This window comes from Eucyclogobius newberryi, unplaced genomic scaffold, assembly GCF_026437365.1.
Source record: "Eucyclogobius newberryi isolate DKJ021-1_F unplaced genomic scaffold, fEucNew1.0.hap1 SCAF_14, whole genome shotgun sequence".
Classification (NCBI taxonomy): domain Eukaryota; kingdom Metazoa; phylum Chordata; class Actinopteri; order Gobiiformes; family Gobiidae; genus Eucyclogobius; species Eucyclogobius newberryi.
Window position 1 is genome coordinate 16,821,269 of NW_027315768.1, and position 17,481 is coordinate 16,838,749.

The following is a 17,481-nucleotide window of genomic DNA, read 5'->3' on the forward strand; positions in this document are numbered from 1 at the left end:
TTCACCTTTCACCAATTAAAATCCTCATAAATCTTACACATACTTGCTGACAACTAAAAGCGTCCTGAAGAAGGGGCAATCAGTTCTATTGCTGTCAGTGGTTTGTTGTGTGTAGATGAATATTGAAACCTTGAGTCAAAATGAAGTGCTGAGAGGCGAGACCATGTGCATCATGTCAGATATATGATCTGCGCTGGATGTTTTGGTTCGTCATGGTCCATCCCTTTAACAGATGCCGGCCTTCTGTCCTCCAGCTGCTGTGCCGAGTCTAACACACACTACTGGAATGTTCTCATGTACATCCCGTGTTCAATAACATACACAAACACACAAACGTACAAAGGTTCTTCAAGTTCTTTCTATTAAAACGTTTCTAGTACATTTTAGAGCAAAGTCTGATCTTTTCAACGTGTAAAGTTGTCCTGTTAAATATTTGCTTTCAGTGTCTTTTGTTCTGGGGATGTTGGGTAGTCGCCCTGTTTGACCATCAAACAGCTCTTTGAGAGTTGCCCACTTGGCGACCAATGAAAAGCTTGGGTTGGATTAGAGGCTGCTCCGGCCTCCTTGGATACCGGATACCAGAACACTAGACTGATTGGCAATTCGTCTACAGAAGGACCCCCAAAATCCCAGCAGTGTATTTAGGTTCAGGGCAGAAATCAAATTAAAGTGTGTCTCATAGATTTTCATGTTGATATATCACCAAACTGTAAAAGTCCCACGGTTCAGGGTACTTCCTGGTATAATATAGATATAGGTTTCTATACAAGGTTTGCTTTACAATGAGAATGTTCAAAGACATTTATGTGAACATCAAAGACATGTATGTGACCATCATGTGACATCAAACAAAAGGAGATATAAAGAGGCATTCAAGGTTTGTTTGTTTTTTACATTGAAGTATCACAAGGTTCTGAGGCTTTTATTTATGAATTTCTTACTTTCACCCTCTGCCATGAACCGTGGATTGTGACAGAAAGGAGGCTACAGGATAAAACAAAATATGCAGGATGAATTTAGTTTGGAGGTGGCCCTAGCTGTCTCTCCAGAATTGATTATTTCTTGTTTTGCAGGTATCCAGTTCTGGATTTTGCTTTAAACCGTAGCCCTCCATCAATCACGTCCTTGGACCTGTAACAAATGAGCTAAACTTTGACCTCTTGCTTCTTTGCACCTCGTTTGTAATGCCTTTCATCTTTCATCACATGGACAAGCCCTGTATAAAAAGTAAACACACCAGTTCCAGATAAGCATGGATTGAACAGATGACTGTGCCAAAACACAGATATATTCACAGCTTTTTGGGACTTTGCACGGGGGACCTATGGCCATGTGAAGTGTTGAGGAACGTGATTGCGGCTGCAGGGGCCCCGGCCTCTCCCCCCTCCTCCCCCTCCTCTCCCCTGTGACGTCACGCTGCCCTGTCAGGGTCCGTCTCCAAAGTGCGGTGCGCGCGTCTGGTCTGGAGCAGTCAGACAGCAGCGGCCAGCGTGCGTGCAGTGCATCCCAGGGACACACCGCAACATCCGCCGTAGCTGGGGCTCAAAAACGTCACTCCTCAACACCAAACTTTGGACTAGAAGCCAACAGGCAACATGGGTGAGTTGTCTTTTTTGACGCACAGGCGCGATTGAACTGTTTTGCCCGTGCGGCTGTCAGAACTTTTACGCACGACGCTCGACGCGCCTGTCATCGCCCTCGCTACAAGTTGATTTTTGAGTGAGTTTGGAGGTAAAGGAAGGGATTTGCAGGTGCTGTTTACCTGACCCGGTTTTCTTGGGCATTAGTGGTGCAGCCTGGAGAGTTGTGGAAAGCGATTAGCGAGATTAGGGATTCCAACAGGCAGCGCAGGCACCAACACTGTGAGGAGGAGGTCTTAAGTGTAAATCTAATAGCAATAAGCTCAATTTGTATAGCTCAATTTGTTTTACATCTATCTGAGTTTAAATTCAGCTGTCATTTTCTTTCTTTTTCTTTTCTTTTTTGGTCTGAAAGTGAGAAAACCTTTTGTGTTGGAACATGTGGTTGTTGGTCATGCCAGAGCTACTAATTGCAAACAGAGATGAGGAGGAGGCATCTCCAAGTGTTTACCATCCTTCCTCCTTTCCCTGTTGCTCATACCACGACTGTTGAGTGACTTTAAAAGACTCCAGATGTCACCGTAAACAACACTCCTGCAACCTATGCCCAATCAAATGCACGGATGAAGATATTGAGTTGCCCCACTGGTGCTGTTGAGGCCATAGGGTGGAACAGTGTGTGAGAATGTGTATCGATGCTCATTAATTCATTCTGGAGCGCTCACAGAGGGGTCATTGTGCTCCTAATTTGGACGAGTCTCTTTGTGGGACTTCAGCAGGCTTTAATGCACAGAGAGAGAGAGAGAGAGAGAGAGAGAGAGGGAGGGAGAGAAGAGAAAAAAGTTTGGAGTGAATTGCATGTTTTACAGAGCGGATGCCCTGTGAACCGTTCCCCCAAAGACCCTCTTTCACTGTCATACTGAGGCACTGAATGGATACTGACCTTTGTTTGTTGTCTATGAAGCTGAGTTTTATGTGCCTAAATGTTCTATGGAGGCGTTGAATGCAAAGTACAATGTGTTGGTTGAGAAGTAGTCTGACTTATAAAGTTTGGAAGTAAAGGATTGGTCTGATGATGGCACAAAGTGGAAGAAGTGTCCAGTCCAATCCACTTTATTTATACAGCACATTTCATGAATTGAAACAATTTCCAAACACTGAACGAGACAAATCAAAAATACAATAAACGTAATGTAGATCTATTTAACTCTACAACTGCTAGATTTTTTTTTTTTTAAATAATATAAAAATAAAAAACCCAGAGGACCACACAACTCATGAGGTGTTAAAAGCCAGAGAAATAAAATGTGTCTTAAGACGAGACTTAAAACACTGTGAGGGCCGTTCAGACGTGAGGAGGCAGAGCATTCCAAAGTTGGGGCCAACCACAGAGAAGGGAAACTTGTCTTACGAGCTGGAGCTGGCCCTCGAGATGTACTGTGGGGTCTGTCCATTCAAAGCTTTAAAAACTAACAATACAATCTTAAAATCAACTGTAAATCAAACTGGAAGCCAGTGCAAAGAGGCCAAAATCGGGGTGAAAAGAAACTACCACTTCTGCCACCATTGTCCCTTAAACTGGATTTGGTACCAACTTTGCTGTCAAAAGTTAATACAAATCCTAATATTTTACACAATGTTTTTTTTTTTTTTTACATTAATTAATAAAACCCTTCCAGTTAAAAAAGTAAAACTGTAGAAATACTGAAGAAAAACAGGATACACCAAGCCAAACTAGCAATTCTTATCATGATACAAAAATACTCTGATGATCTACTTGAGAAATTCCATCCTAAAATAATTTTTATCTTGATTTGTTTACAAAATGTCCCCATGCCGTGCCATGTCTAAATACTTTCCACAGCCACTGTATAAGATCCCATTTGAAGATAGTGGACTGTGATCAAAATCGATGAGGACTGGGCGTGAAACTGCTGAACGCAAAATAAACATGCTAAAAATGTTCATTCTAACATTATTCACGAGGTTGCATAACTTCAAACTTTATTTTTCTTTACTCTAACCTTTACTTGTGTGTCATATTCTTGCAGTGAGAGTGATTTCACAGTGCACTGGCCTGTGTGCCGTGTGGGAGGATCTCTGGGCCTCGGTCCTGGGACTCTTAATTCAAAAGGAGACAGACAGTCATCTTTGCTCAAATGTCTTCCCTTGCTTGACAGCTCTTGGTTGCGGTCGGTCTCGTTACAAGCTCTTCTAAAGCATTTAATCACCGTATGAATTATCTGAGAAGACATTTTACCATCGCCATTACCATTACTTGGTGTGCGAAACCTCAAATCCTCACTGCATTTAGTTAACTTGGCAGTGGTTTCAAGACTCATTTAGAGATGGCGATGTTTCTAAATAAGCCAGCTTTCTAATTTATGCTGTTTTCTACACAGGCGATTTGATTATGTGCCTAACATCAGAGGCGTCTTATGACTGGAGATGCAACTAATCAAATTTGGCCAATTATAGACAGGGCTATGAACACTGCTGCTATTCTTCAGAGAGGCACATGCAGGGGGGCTGAAGGGAAGATTGTTTTGGTCAATGTGGTGTATTCAGTTAAAAGAAGAAGAGATTACAGAAACGCAAGACAAATTAATGCTAAAACAAATGATGGTAATGTTCTAAAAGGTTGTAAAGACCATGCCCCTTCTCCATATACAGCAACGAGTCTGTGAGAAAATGTATAGTTTTTCAGAAAAGTAGTTTGAGTGTGATTAGAGGGATTGTAAATACATGGGAAGAAGAGGTTATGCTTTCATGTGAGGCTAAAAAATAAAAGCTACATGGTTTATGGCTATAGAAAAAAGAGGAAATGGAGGATGCCGTTGATTTACCGTGGATCTCTGAAGAGCCACGAGAAGATGTTTTGTGCCAACTAGCGCTTACAGTAGCTTTGGAGGGACGTCTTCTAAAAACACAGAATTTCTTTAGTTCAGTCAAGTTCATTAAGCTTACTTAGACAATTCTTTGCTCATGTCTGGCTTGATTCTCTTTTTAATGGACAATTAGAATTTAAATGTAATTTGATTTAATAGAAACGAACGCTCAATACAAGTTAAAGTTATACCTGTGTCCTTTCGTTCTAAACTGATGCCTGTTTTCCCTATTTTGCTGCACTCCTGTTCACAACTCGGATGTCTGCTTCATGTCAGATTATTTAGCTCCCACATCAGCACTCTACTGTCACAGTCACATATGGTAAAGTGGATGTGAACTTTGACCCTTGTATCCTGCGCTCGGAGGCGAGGAAGGGCTCACGGGCTTTTAACGCTGTGCCAGCTGAGGTGTTTCTGCACTTTTCCTATCAACAACGTGTCAAGTGATGGGCCAAGCAATAGCAGAAAGATAACACTGTTGATTTCAGTTGAGTCATGGAGATTTGGCTTGTGGGGTAAATCGTAGGTCATGCAGGAGTGAATCACACTGGTTTTGTGTTGTTCGAATCAATACGTCCAGCAATTCCTCTGTCTGCCAAAAGGCAATGTGTAATGAGTTATCAGAATTTTGATGGAACCACTAAGTGCTCCTTCATCTTCAGTCTGAAATCACTAATTACACTGATTGCGATGATTACAAGGTCAGAGTTGTCATAGTTTGATGTGAGTTCCAGGCTTGAATCCATTTGGCATTTGGCAGAGCAGTGAGTAGCATCTCTTGTAATTACAGAAGATGAAGCCAAGACGGTGCGCTTTAGCAACTGTTGAATTAAAAAAGCAGCAAGCAGTATTAGTGCCTTAATAGAGAAATTTACCAGTCAACTGCAACTGCAACTTCAACAGCAACTGCAACTGCAACTACTGCATGTATTTATATTTAGGACTAGCTATGGTCCAATATGAATTTTTGAGCCTTACTGAGACGTGTTTATCAAATCAAATCAAATCAATTTATTTTTGTAAGGCCCAAAATCACAACAACAGTTGCCTCTGAGGGCCACAGGGAGAAATGAATCAACAATGTCTGTGGTGGCGATGAAGTCAGACAATGTCTGTGGTGGCGAGGGACGATGTCCCAGGGTCCTCTGTCCTTAGACTCTCCTTCTCGGCCAGGAAAAACTACAAAAAAACCTCTTTGGGAAAAAAGCGTAGAAACCTGGAGGAGTTCCAGTGAAGGAGAGATCCGACTCTCACAGACGGACAGACGGACACAAGGAGACTGGAGCTGGACCCACTCTTCAGGCAGAAGAGGGACCGTCTGAGTCGAGCTGGACCCACTCTTCAGGCAGATGAGGGACCGTCTGAGTCGAGCTGGACCCACTCTTCAGGCAGAAGAGGGACCGTCTGAGTCGAGCTGGACCCACTCTTCAGGCAGAAGAGGGACCGTCTGAGTCGAGCTGGACCCACTCTTCAGGCAGAAGAGGGACCGTCGGAGGCGAGCTGGACCCACTCTTCAGGCAGACGAGGGACCGTCGGAGGCGAGCTGGACCCACTCTTCAGGCAGATGAGGGACCGACTGAGGCGAACTGGAGCCACTCTTCAGGCAGATGAGGGACCGTCCACACAGGGCAGGGACCACTTCACCAGGGGAGGGGCATCTGGGTCCACAGGTCCTCAGGAGTGAGAGAAAGAAAAGAAGGCGGTGAACAGTTTATATGTCTTACTGCTGTGGCCTATAACCAATATTTAAACATTCATGTAAAGCTATGGTGAAGTTTACAAATTAACTTTTCATTTCTGTAAAAATATTACCAACATTCATTTATCTGGGACATAAAACCATTTCTGGCATGATTGTGTAAACCATACATAGTAGACATAGTTTTAAGCCCAATTTGCCTGGTATTTCTATTTTACTCACTTGTCTGTTTCGGATGCGCTGAGGACAAACTGGGAATGACACATGAGCACACACATTTACAAATTGTATTCAACTTCCCATGACACATTTTTGGCTCCTGACCTAATCACTTTGGGAAACACTGCTGCAACAGTGTCACTTTTGGTAACTGTACTGTTCTCAATAACTGTGGTTTGAAATGCCTGATTGAGTAAGCAGATTCGATACTGAAGCCCATTCACTGTGACACAGGGGAAGCAGGGCAGCTGTGTGGGCGCTGTGCAGCTTGAATTGGCATTTAAATATCTAAAAATGCTCTCTATAGGCAAATGACTGGAGCCTTTCAGATATGAGCCAGAAGCTGAAGACTGAACAAAATGTAAAAAATGCAGAGATTACAAGCCTGGCCTTCAGATTCTGTATCCAGAGTAGACTAGCAGTACGTTTGTTGGTCAATATCAGCGTTGAAACATTCTTTCTCATTGTTCAGTTCACAGTTGCTGGATTGTTCCTGAATGCCTGCACTGAAATATTGCAAAAGAGACCCCCCCCCTGTGCAGCTGATGATCAGCCATTCATCAAACATTCCATGCTTCTGTCTATAGTGCAGTATCAAACATCACATTCAACTAGGCATTACATTACAGTCAAATGCAGTTAAAGTTAATTACAAAGTGCATTGTTTAATCACAGAGTAAAGAGTAAAAAAATAGTACATTTTTTTTATTCAATGGGTATATAGTAGGGCTGCATAATATATTGCAATCAAATTAAATTGTATAATTTGAATTGGCGCAATTACCAAATCGCAGAGCTTGCAGTTCCATTGCCTGGGGTTTTTGTGTAAGTTTATCAATTCATATTTGTCTTTACTCAGATATTAAAACTGTTTGTTGTATAATGTTCACTGCGAAGTGCATCCCGATTTTTAAAACAGAATTTGCAAATCTAATCACAATCACAATTACATTTTTTGTGGTGGAGTAGTTTAAAGACTTTTGTACAAAGTACATTTGAAAGGAAGTCGAAGAAGGAAAAAAGGAAATTTGATTTGACAAAGATGGATTATAAATTATAATCTATAATAAAAACATATAAATAAGGCCAAAAAAGTGCTAATTAAACCTTAACCACAACATTTACAGACATTTTAGCACAGTTTTGTTGCATTGCCAAGATATTGGAACCTCTTCTGATTGGCCCGATGATTGCTGAAGAGGTTACTTCTGGTTCTAATAGAAAGGTGTCCAGTTTGGCCTGAACTACTAAACCTCCCCCGGACTAGCTTTGTGACAGTCTATAAACGCTACTTCAGCTCTATAAAGGGTAACACTGAGGCCAAGTCGTAAAAGCCGCATTACCAGGTCTGTATCTGGAGGTCGTTTTCCTCTCGCTGCTAAGACGACTTGTTTGATGTCAAAATACAATAAGCCAGTTTACGAGTTTAAATATGTTCTGAAGAAAACAATGCAGCATACATTAATCATGAACGTTTTAGTCCCAGACAGCAGCCTTTGTTAATGTTTGTCGATTCTTGCTTACTTTGCCTAGAAACAGGGCAAACATCATTTTGCAATAGGCTCAAAACTGTAGCTAAAACAAGTGGTTATTTTCCCATTGAATAAGGTTTCCAGTTACATGGTGTAGACTTTGATAGTTCAGATGTTAAAGTAGTTAGCTGAGGTGTGGGGTGGAAGCAGGGCCTCCACTTGTAAGATCATGTGTGAGTGAGAACAGAATGCATTAGCTGCCTCTGGACTGTGGGAGCCTGAAGGATTGAGCTGTTGGCCCCGTGCCCATTGAGTGTATTCAAGCCTCCACAGACAGCTCTTTGTCCCTGCGCCTTTAAGCAGCTGCTAAACAACCCTAAGACAATGCATGTGGGGTATCCCGGCGCTCCTCTCGCAAATGTCCCCCAAGTGAAGAGCCACAGATCAGAAGTGGATGCTGCCAAGTGAGAGCGCAAAGTGAAATGCATTTAATGTAATATGCAGTTTGGTATAACAGTTAAATACCTTCAAGAATGTTTTGTTTTCACAGTAGGGTTTACAATGTTTTCATGTTTATTTTTAGGTTGTCTCAGTACAATTATGCAACCACTAAATAAGATTGGATCCCACTCATACTGTACCTTCCCGGTAGGATGACTGTTGGCGTGATTCTGTGTTTGGTGGTGTTGGACAAGCCCTGGAAGAGTGCTTTTTGAATCTTCCATTGTTTTTTGCCAATATATTAAGTGTTGCCAAGAAAGTATTTGTTGTTGTCACTGACCTCACCTTATTGTTAATTTATTTTCAAAGTGCTAGAACTATTCAAAGGGCAATGCAGAAGACCATATTTTATGTGGAAGATGTCTATTCCATACCATTTCATCTTTGCGTTCTGCCTTTGCTGCTGAGGGATGTTGCAGGAAATGCACAGGACTGTGGCACTCTCTTCATGTGGCATAGTGGAGTTGGAGTTTGGGGCCAGTGGACACAGATGCTGTTGCCAGTAATGACTTTCCTGCCCAAGAAAAGATTCCAAGAGTGAGTTTTCATTGTCTGCTTATTATCCTCCTGAGAGAGAGGATCGACAGGAAGAGACACTGCTGCCAAACAGATGAAAATCTGCACTCTGAGCTTTTATAAAGCGACAGCTGCAGGAAACCTAATAGTTGAGCCAGAGTTTGGGACTTGTTTGCCTCAAAGCGAGCCTTTGGAGATGGAGAAGTACAGTTTAATTTGCTGTCCAAATCTTGCCTTTAGACAAACTGAACTGGGTTATTCTGTCATGATGTTTTTGTCATTAGTGTTCTATTCTATCACTTATTGCTTCACTAATGGATAGAAATACTGCCTTTGCTTTAGGGAAAGGAAATCCCAGATGTTTGTGTTTGAAAAACAGTTTTACCCTGTAACCACACACAGGCTGAGCCCCAGAATACTGCAGTAGCTACACCACAGACTCCGTATACATGTCTCTGTCTCTCACTCATGCTCCTTGGACTTTGGGAAAACAATACTGAGGCTGCAGCAGGAGAAGAGAACTATTACAAACTGTGATGGTGATGGAACATACTCTGGCAAGGTTAAAGTCAGGTTAAAATTCATAGTGAAACAGGAGTCACTGTGTGCATATAATAAGAATTTCAATGCGGATTATAAACTTGACTGGTTGCACAGACCTAGATGGACAAACATGACATAATTGTTTTGATTGATTATGAGTGGATTTCATCTGAAATTACACATTTTTCATTCATTGGAGAACTATTTCTGTTTCTCCACCAAGTGCTCTAGTTTCTCCCATTGTCTTTAAAACATTTAAAACATAATTTCCTCTTGTAGTTTGGCTTTTGACAGAGCCATCGTACCTTAAATAAAGCTTGCAACATTATTTATCTGTCCTGTATCACATTGCAATGTGATGTTATTGAAATTATAGTGGCAGATTACTTACATTTGCAGTAAAATGTACTGTCTATGATCATTTGGGCCAAAAGAAAATTTGCCACATTTTGTTCCACATTTGGGCCATAGTTTGGACTAGAAATAGGACAATAAACTATTCATTTTGTATAACTGTGATAATCGCAAGATAATCATCAACAAAGAAAATGGCCTATATCACCAGGTTTTGCAGAGAAAATGCAACCTATCCACAATCTTTGTTGTACAATACTGTAGTTGTTTTTATTTTATTTATGATTATAATTATTCTATGTCATATTATTAATACCATGACATTTTTAAACTGTCAACTGTTAATAATAATAATTATGGCGATATTATCGTTGATTGTAATTGTCCCATGCACAAAGGCTAATCCTCCAGCTAGGTTCTCATGACCATAATCCTGGATACAAAATTAGAATAGGGTCCCGTAGGTGCCACTGCTCGTCATGACTTGTCAAAGTGACATTGAAAGATGTGTCAAATGCAGAGTACAAAGTAATCTCCCCAGAAGACAAATCTAACAACCTACTCCTCTACACTTATTGTGCCCTTAACTTGCTTTGCTTCTAAAATCAGTGAACACTTTATTGTGGGGGGCGACGCTGGAAGTGTCAGGTTCATGTTGCGGACACCCCCCAGTTCCCCTCCAGCCCTGGGATGCTGGCTTTGACTCCGCGGATCAACAACAATGGCGTTAAAAGTATCCGTGCTGCTCTGTTGTCATAGCGCTGGCCTCAAATCCTTCCACTGTGCTGGGATCTGGGGTTGTGCCTATGTCTAATTGAGGATTGGGGGGTGCAGAGAGAAGTCTTGGGGTTAAAGGTGAGAGGTTGGGTTGGCAGCAGGAGTTTTAGAGGACAATGGAGCTGGCGGTAAAAAAGATCTGAGCAGCTGGAGGTGAGTGCAGAGGGGGGAACCGTGGGAAAATCCTATGTATCACATGGGGAGTCTGTGTCTGCTGTCTTCATGTCTTTTTCTTCATTAGTTCTACCATTGTGTGGCCGCTGACGTGCTAAAGCCATCCAACAAGTGGGAATATGTAGAAGAATGTACCGTTGGCCGCCGTTCAAGTGTATAATTTCGATCATTTAAATCATATTTTTGTTTTGATTTACCAGTTTTGTCGTCCATATACATTATGCGCATATCAGACCATTAAAACATCTTAAAACACCAGCAGAATATAAATAACCCCATTAATGTAAAGTTGTACGTGTAATACAAGATGGTACTTGACTTCTAATTGAAATGGAAAGGGCATAGTCTTTCAGCTAAATACAGAGAGCGACTTTGCATTTAGAAGATTAACAGCAGCTAAGAGAGTTCGATAGGGTTTATGGGTCATTAAGTGTAAAATGGGTTTGTGGACATGCAGTGCATCACAATGGCAGAGTTTGCACCTTTTAAAATAGTGCTTGGCCAAAAACGTTGCTCTAATAGACTGAATCTATTTACATATCAGTTATTTTTGCTATAGTTGCTAATCACTGGTTAAGAGCTGCACTGTTGGTAATGTGATGACCAGTCTCTGTTCACCTGGACTTGCTTAAGGTTGAACTCTATCAACTTGTGATATGTCAAAAGCAGGAACAATTGTGATCTTAAACACCACCATCATGGAGGTGCCTTAGGCTTTGCATTAGTCTTGTGCCCATAGTCGCACTTTTTTGTGTTTTGTCGTAAAGCAGATCCTGATATTTTCTTTGGACTAAACGGCTGCCTGAAGAATACAGATTAGTAGGCTTTCCTTGAACACTGATGTAGTTTGAAGTAAAACAAGATGTGGATGAGTTTGTTGTTAATTAAAATTGTATAATTTGGGAAAAAAATCTAAATTGGTCCTATATATCAGCTCAAAAAGATCTGCTGAGTTTATCGAAGATTGGTTTGTCTGGATTATAACAAATGGGTATCAACATCACCCATTGGGAAAAATAATAAACGATAATAAGCTATATCGGTCAATCTCTAGTTCTATTTTTTTATGCTGCCTCCAAACTAGTACTGTGCTCATGCACAAAGTCGAATAGATTCACACTAGTTTCCCCCATGCTAACTGAAAAGCAGCAGTGAAGCCGGATTAGCATTCAGTCTTTGGAAATGAGCTATTTGCCTTTGATAGTAACAATGTCCTTGCCGTGTCAGGAGCTGTGGTCTGTAAGGTTACAGGGTGCACCAGCTACAGAGATCTTGCCCACCTAATACTTCTGTTTGTTCTGAGATCCTGGCATGGTCACACTCCTTTGCCTCCAAAATCCAATTTAAGAATTCTTTGTTTTGGCATCATGGATCGGATGTTGAAGCGATGCTGGCAGTTTCTGAGTTATTGTAAGTGCTAGCGCCTGGATAATGTGAAGCATTTGTGTCTTTCGCAAAAGCCCTTCAGCCAAAACCACAGTGCTACAGAGGTGCCAGGGAGCCAGCCTCGTGAAGTCATTTTTAGGAAGGAAAAACATGGCCACTGGCGATCTATAAGTGTTGCTCCGTCTCCAGACCTAACACGATAGTAAGACAAAGATGTAATTAGGGAAGTGCTGACTCACCGTGGGCATTGTTTGGTCAATGGAAAGAACTTTATGCTTCCCAAGCCAATATAAAGCATGTCTCTATTAGAAAATGGTTGAAATTGAATATGGCCGGATTCCATTGTGTTCTAGCATAACATTTGAGGTCTTTTAACTTGTGGAGTGTTTTGGTCTGAAGAAAGTCTAAAGTACATGCCACTGACTGACTGGTGAGCAAGATTTGACAGTTGAAACTCTGTACGGTACAATTTACTGTCTCATTGTTGTTTTATGGCTTTGTGTGTTGAATCTGGAAGAAGTCTTAAACAAAAATGTATTTTCCTATTATTTAAAACTGAAAGAACTCAAGGTTAACACTGCTGCAAAGAGACATCCAGCCACTGATTTTAAATGAAGCATGTTCATCCACTACCATAAAGAACAGTAGCATGGGTATTCATTTTAAACAGGCATCATACTTTACTTGTCCATTTTAGAATTGTTGAAAATCCAGTCTAGTATGATTACATTGAAAATGGGTCACAGAAAGAATGGATCCCTCTGATGTGTTTTTCTCATTCAATCGATCGGTTAAATCATGACGAAGAACATGCAGCTGATCGACCTCTAAAACGGTGCTCTGTTGGAAAGTGGGTCAGTAATGCCAAAGTGCAATATATGATGATGATGATGATGATGATACAGATGATACAGATGATGATACAGATGATGATACAGATTATGATGATACAATTTCAAACTCAATTTCCATACAAATAAACAGACTCTCTGGGATATATATATATATATATATATATTTTTCTTTTTTTTTTTTAATTGTTATTTTCAACACATTAGTTTCCTTAACCTTAGCAAGACCATTTCAGTATTGATACTAGCTCTAGCTCTAATTATATTATATTTATATTATTTTCTCTTTTTATATTATAAACTCAAAACAAATTGAATGCAACCAGAGAATGAAAGGCAAAATAACAAAAAGCACATTGACACTTTCTCAGATGAGTATTCAGTATCAATTCGACTATCTATTTTTCTGGCCAGTACCACCCTATAAGGAAAAGGCTAAGTGGAAGAGGTGGTATTCAATTGTTTTTTCATTTATAGATTTTAACAGTAGTAACGGGTACAACTTGATGTTCAGGCAGATCTAATCAAGGCTGGTGATGTGGGCGAAGCAGATCATTTATTTAATAAGAGTCCACCACATGCTTGTCCTATTCCAAAATCGAATGCCAGAGACCAAACTATTATTATGATCTTAAGATGCTTTGCTTTTTGGATGTCTCCTCTTATTGGTTCCCAGGGTGTAACAAGTGAGGCAGCTTCCCCTGAGAACTGGTCCAGGCTGCAGGTCCTTACGGGTGAGCGGACTGAGGACCATTCAATGTACTCCCCCCACGCCCCCTCATGCCCACACCCTCTCCACAACTCTAAATCTGACAATGCAACCAGCCCCATTTCTATCAGCTTCATCATCATTCAGTGCGTGTCCCGGTCCCAGAGCAGGGGAGTGGTGCTTAAGTTACTACACATGTGATGGGGTTTCCAACCACTTAGCTTGTCACTGCAGTTTACCAAAGTCAGTTTTAATTAGTTTCATGACTCTTAGACTAATAGTCATTTGACAGTTTTATTGATACGCTAAAATTGGTCTTAAATTGCATACATTTATTCCACTGTTCATATCCTTTGGATCTGAGTGACTTTTCTCTTCTAGTTCTATCTGGCCATAGTTCAAAGGCCCATAGTGGGAGACTCCAGATACTTATTGAAAATCATGGGAATGAATAAGAGGGGGAAAAGTGCATGTTTTAGATGAATGTGGCTGTGATTGCACATATGGTAACTGTGCTTACATTTATGCAGGGAAATGGTCTATCCCCTAATGGTTAATATGCAACATGTCTGCAAAAGTTATGTTTTTAATGAGAAGGAGGGGATATTATAGCTTAGTTGAGTTATTCCTTTCACAAATGACAAAATAGCCTTACTGCTTTTACTTTGGGAAAGCAATTTGTGGTTTTCAAAATCATGGTTTTGTTTAATTACAGAGAACCCATGAAAAGTTGCTGCACATATAAAACCTCTAGATTCATGTTTTTACTTGACAAAGGATTGAAAATAAACTCATGGTCTCAAGGTTGATCTTTGCGCTATTTTTATTACTGCAAGATATAACAAAGACCTTGGGTGATGTCTGCATGGGTTTAGTCTTCTCTTAGAGGGCTTATCAGAAAAAAAAGACTGGGCTTTTGAGACGGTATCATGTGACCAACCAGAATTTATTTCAAATGCATGTGCATGACTGCTAGTCCGTGCACAATGTCAAATGCAGGTCACAGCTGAGGTCACAAAGGATTTAAAGCTGTGAAATGTAAACTCTAAGACTGTAAATATTTTGGATTTTGATTAAATTAAATTGGATTTAAGTGCTTTTGCAAAACAAATGTATTAATATTGATTGAATTTGGAAATTTGGTCGAAAGATTTTGTCCAGTGTGCGTGTGTCATAATTTCCAAAACAAAGCATGTGTTTTCTTTTGTAGTGGATTTCATAAAAACTCTGTGGTTTTGGACCCAGTCATACGTTTGGTATTTCCTTTTACTTGAGTGCTATAAACTTGAGGGTTTTGTTGTCCATGCATGTCTAAAAGTTTGCAGATGGATGGCCTGATTTATTTTTTGTCAGAGCACTGAGTCTAAATATGCACTGAACTTTTCTGGTTGCGATGGTGGGGGGGTCTTCTATCATCTTGTCTCCATGGAGATATTATTTCTTTGCCTGGAATGCCCCACAGTATAGAATGACATTTATCTATTTTGAATTTCCTCAATTATAGGTGGTTAGAGTTAAAGGCTTTAACTGTGAAGATGAAAAGTTGAAAGTGAATTGGATGTACATTTGTTGAGGAGGGAAATATATTGGGGAAAAGTATATAATAACGTGAATGTTGTTTTGAAGATATGTAAAATTTGAATACCGTGCATAGGCATTTTAGTATTGTAAAAAAATAAATGATGTAATTTAAAGACACATTTCTGTTGAATTGATAAGCAAGACTAAAACAGGACTAAACCCAGATAAACCAAGGTCTAAAACAGGACTAAACCCATATAAACCAAGGTCTAAAACAGGACTAAACCCAGATAAACCAAGGTCTAAAACAGGACTAAACCCATATAAACCAAGGTCTAAAACAGGACTAAACCCATATAAACCAAGGTCTAAAACAGGACTAAACCCAGATAAACCAAGGTCTAAAACAGGACTAAACCCAGATAAACCAAGGTCTAAAACAGGACTAAACCCAGATAAACCAAGGTCTAAAACAGGACTAAACCCATATAAACCAAGGTCTAAAACAGGACTAAACCCATATAAACCAAGGTCTAAAACAGGACTAAACCCAGATAAACCAAGGTCTAAAACAGGACTAAACCCATATAAACCAAGGTCTAAAACAGGACTAAACCAGGGACAGAAACAGTACTATCATCATAACTCATGATATCATCTAAATATCATTATCGGGATACTTCAAAAAAGTATCAACGTATTCATTTTTGTGAACATCGCCCACTGTGTTGTTGAGGGATCTCTGCTAAGTTCACATCCCTGACTCCCCTGGCACCCCTCGTCCTTGTGCCCCTCCCCTGTGCACCGCTCTGTCCGTGAGAAGACCTCCGCCTCTCCCTCCTTCATTAGCATGCCCCTGGGTCCCCCTTCAACGGCTGTTGCCAAACAAACTCTTACCAAGACCTATTTCTTTTGTCTCCTGCTCTGTCATCTCATCCCTCTTCTGTTATTTTTGAAAAACGTGTCTCCTCTTTCTCTTTCATTCACTTGTCGTCTCCTCTCATTTCCTTCTCCCTCTCAGATTGCACCTCTATCATTCTAAAAGTTGCTCTGTTGTTCACATCATCCCAGTGAACGGGGTGTTCCTCCTGTCATGGAAACGTGGCGGGCCTCTCTCTCTTCGTACATCCTTTCTGAAGTGGCCAGATGGAAAGCCGCTCAGTGCGTGTTGCTGCTGTATGCTCCTGGAGAAGAGGGTCTTTGGTGCTAAATAACTGTGACCTTATCTGCTTTAGTCCTGTTAGTTTTGATTCCCTTTTGAAAGAACGACATTTTAACATTCAAATCAATTTGTTCTACTTTTGTACTTTCTCGATTTTACTATTGTTGAATCGACCCATTGTTCCTTCTCAGTACTGTCTGCCACTTTTTCTTCTTTGCCAATTATTTACCAGCATTACAATACTGTTCTTTTCCTCTACCTTGCAACAATGAAATTTCCCCATGTGTGGACAATAAAGGATTATCTTACCTTATCTTAATATAGGGTTGTCAAAAATGCAATACCCAAATACTCATTGATACTAAAACTTGTATCAAAAATATATACTCGCAAAACTTTCTGAATAGATTGATATATCAGAACTAGTTTAAGATACTATTTCTGTGTTTTATCATTGTGGTATCAGTAATGAGTATAAATACTTTTCCTTAGAATTTAAATTGTATTTGAAAATTGAACAAGTTTAACAAATAAGTTAATATTAATGGAAGACTGTCACTGAATGGCTCCAACACAGTTTTATTCCTCTGAACAACCTTTAGCCCTGCATTTACACGTTGTATTGAATGTGCTCACTTGGGAAATGTGAAACTAGGCCATGAGCCACATCTCAGCCAATTCAAGGGGGTCCCCTCTTCCCCGTGTGAAGCCCCTCTGCACGGAGCTGCCACTGCCCCTGTCACACATCTATTCACACTGCACTTCACTCTCTCAAATGGAGACGTCTAAGGAGACAGGAGGGAGCGTTTCTCAGGGATTGAGGGGTCGGTTGTTGTAAAATAGAAGAGTTAAAGAGAGTAAGTCCATTGAGACTGGCTATAGAGATTAAATTGAAATAAGACTTTTCTTTAGTGTTTGGTAGAATCAGCTGATAATGGTCTCTTTTCAGGCACTGGAATTCAAACTGGTCAAAACCCCTCTTAATGAAATTGTTTTTAATTTTGTCTTATTTAAAACGCTACTTTAGTAATATTTTGTCCATGTTTTTGATGATTTTATTCTAATGTTCTAAATTCTAATGTGTTTATGTCAATGGAGTGATGGAGGAACAAACGGCTGCTCTGTGTGT

The 17,481-nt window shown here is 40.3% G+C and overlaps 1 protein-coding gene across 2 annotated transcripts in view; it reads left to right on the plus strand.

Annotated features, from left to right (window-relative positions):
* The first annotated feature begins 1,426 nt into the window (after window positions 1–1,426).
* The window catches only part of gpm6bb (glycoprotein M6Bb), a 34,115-nt gene continuing 18,060 nt past the window's right edge, over window positions 1,427–17,481 (plus strand). For both annotated transcript variants that reach the window (XM_072444562.1, XM_072444563.1), the window contains exon 1: window positions 1,427–1,599. In XM_072444562.1, the coding sequence (XP_072300663.1) occupies window positions 1,596–1,599 (4 nt within the window). In that variant the 5' untranslated portion in view covers window positions 1,427–1,595. The remainder of the gene's footprint in view (window positions 1,600–17,481) is intronic.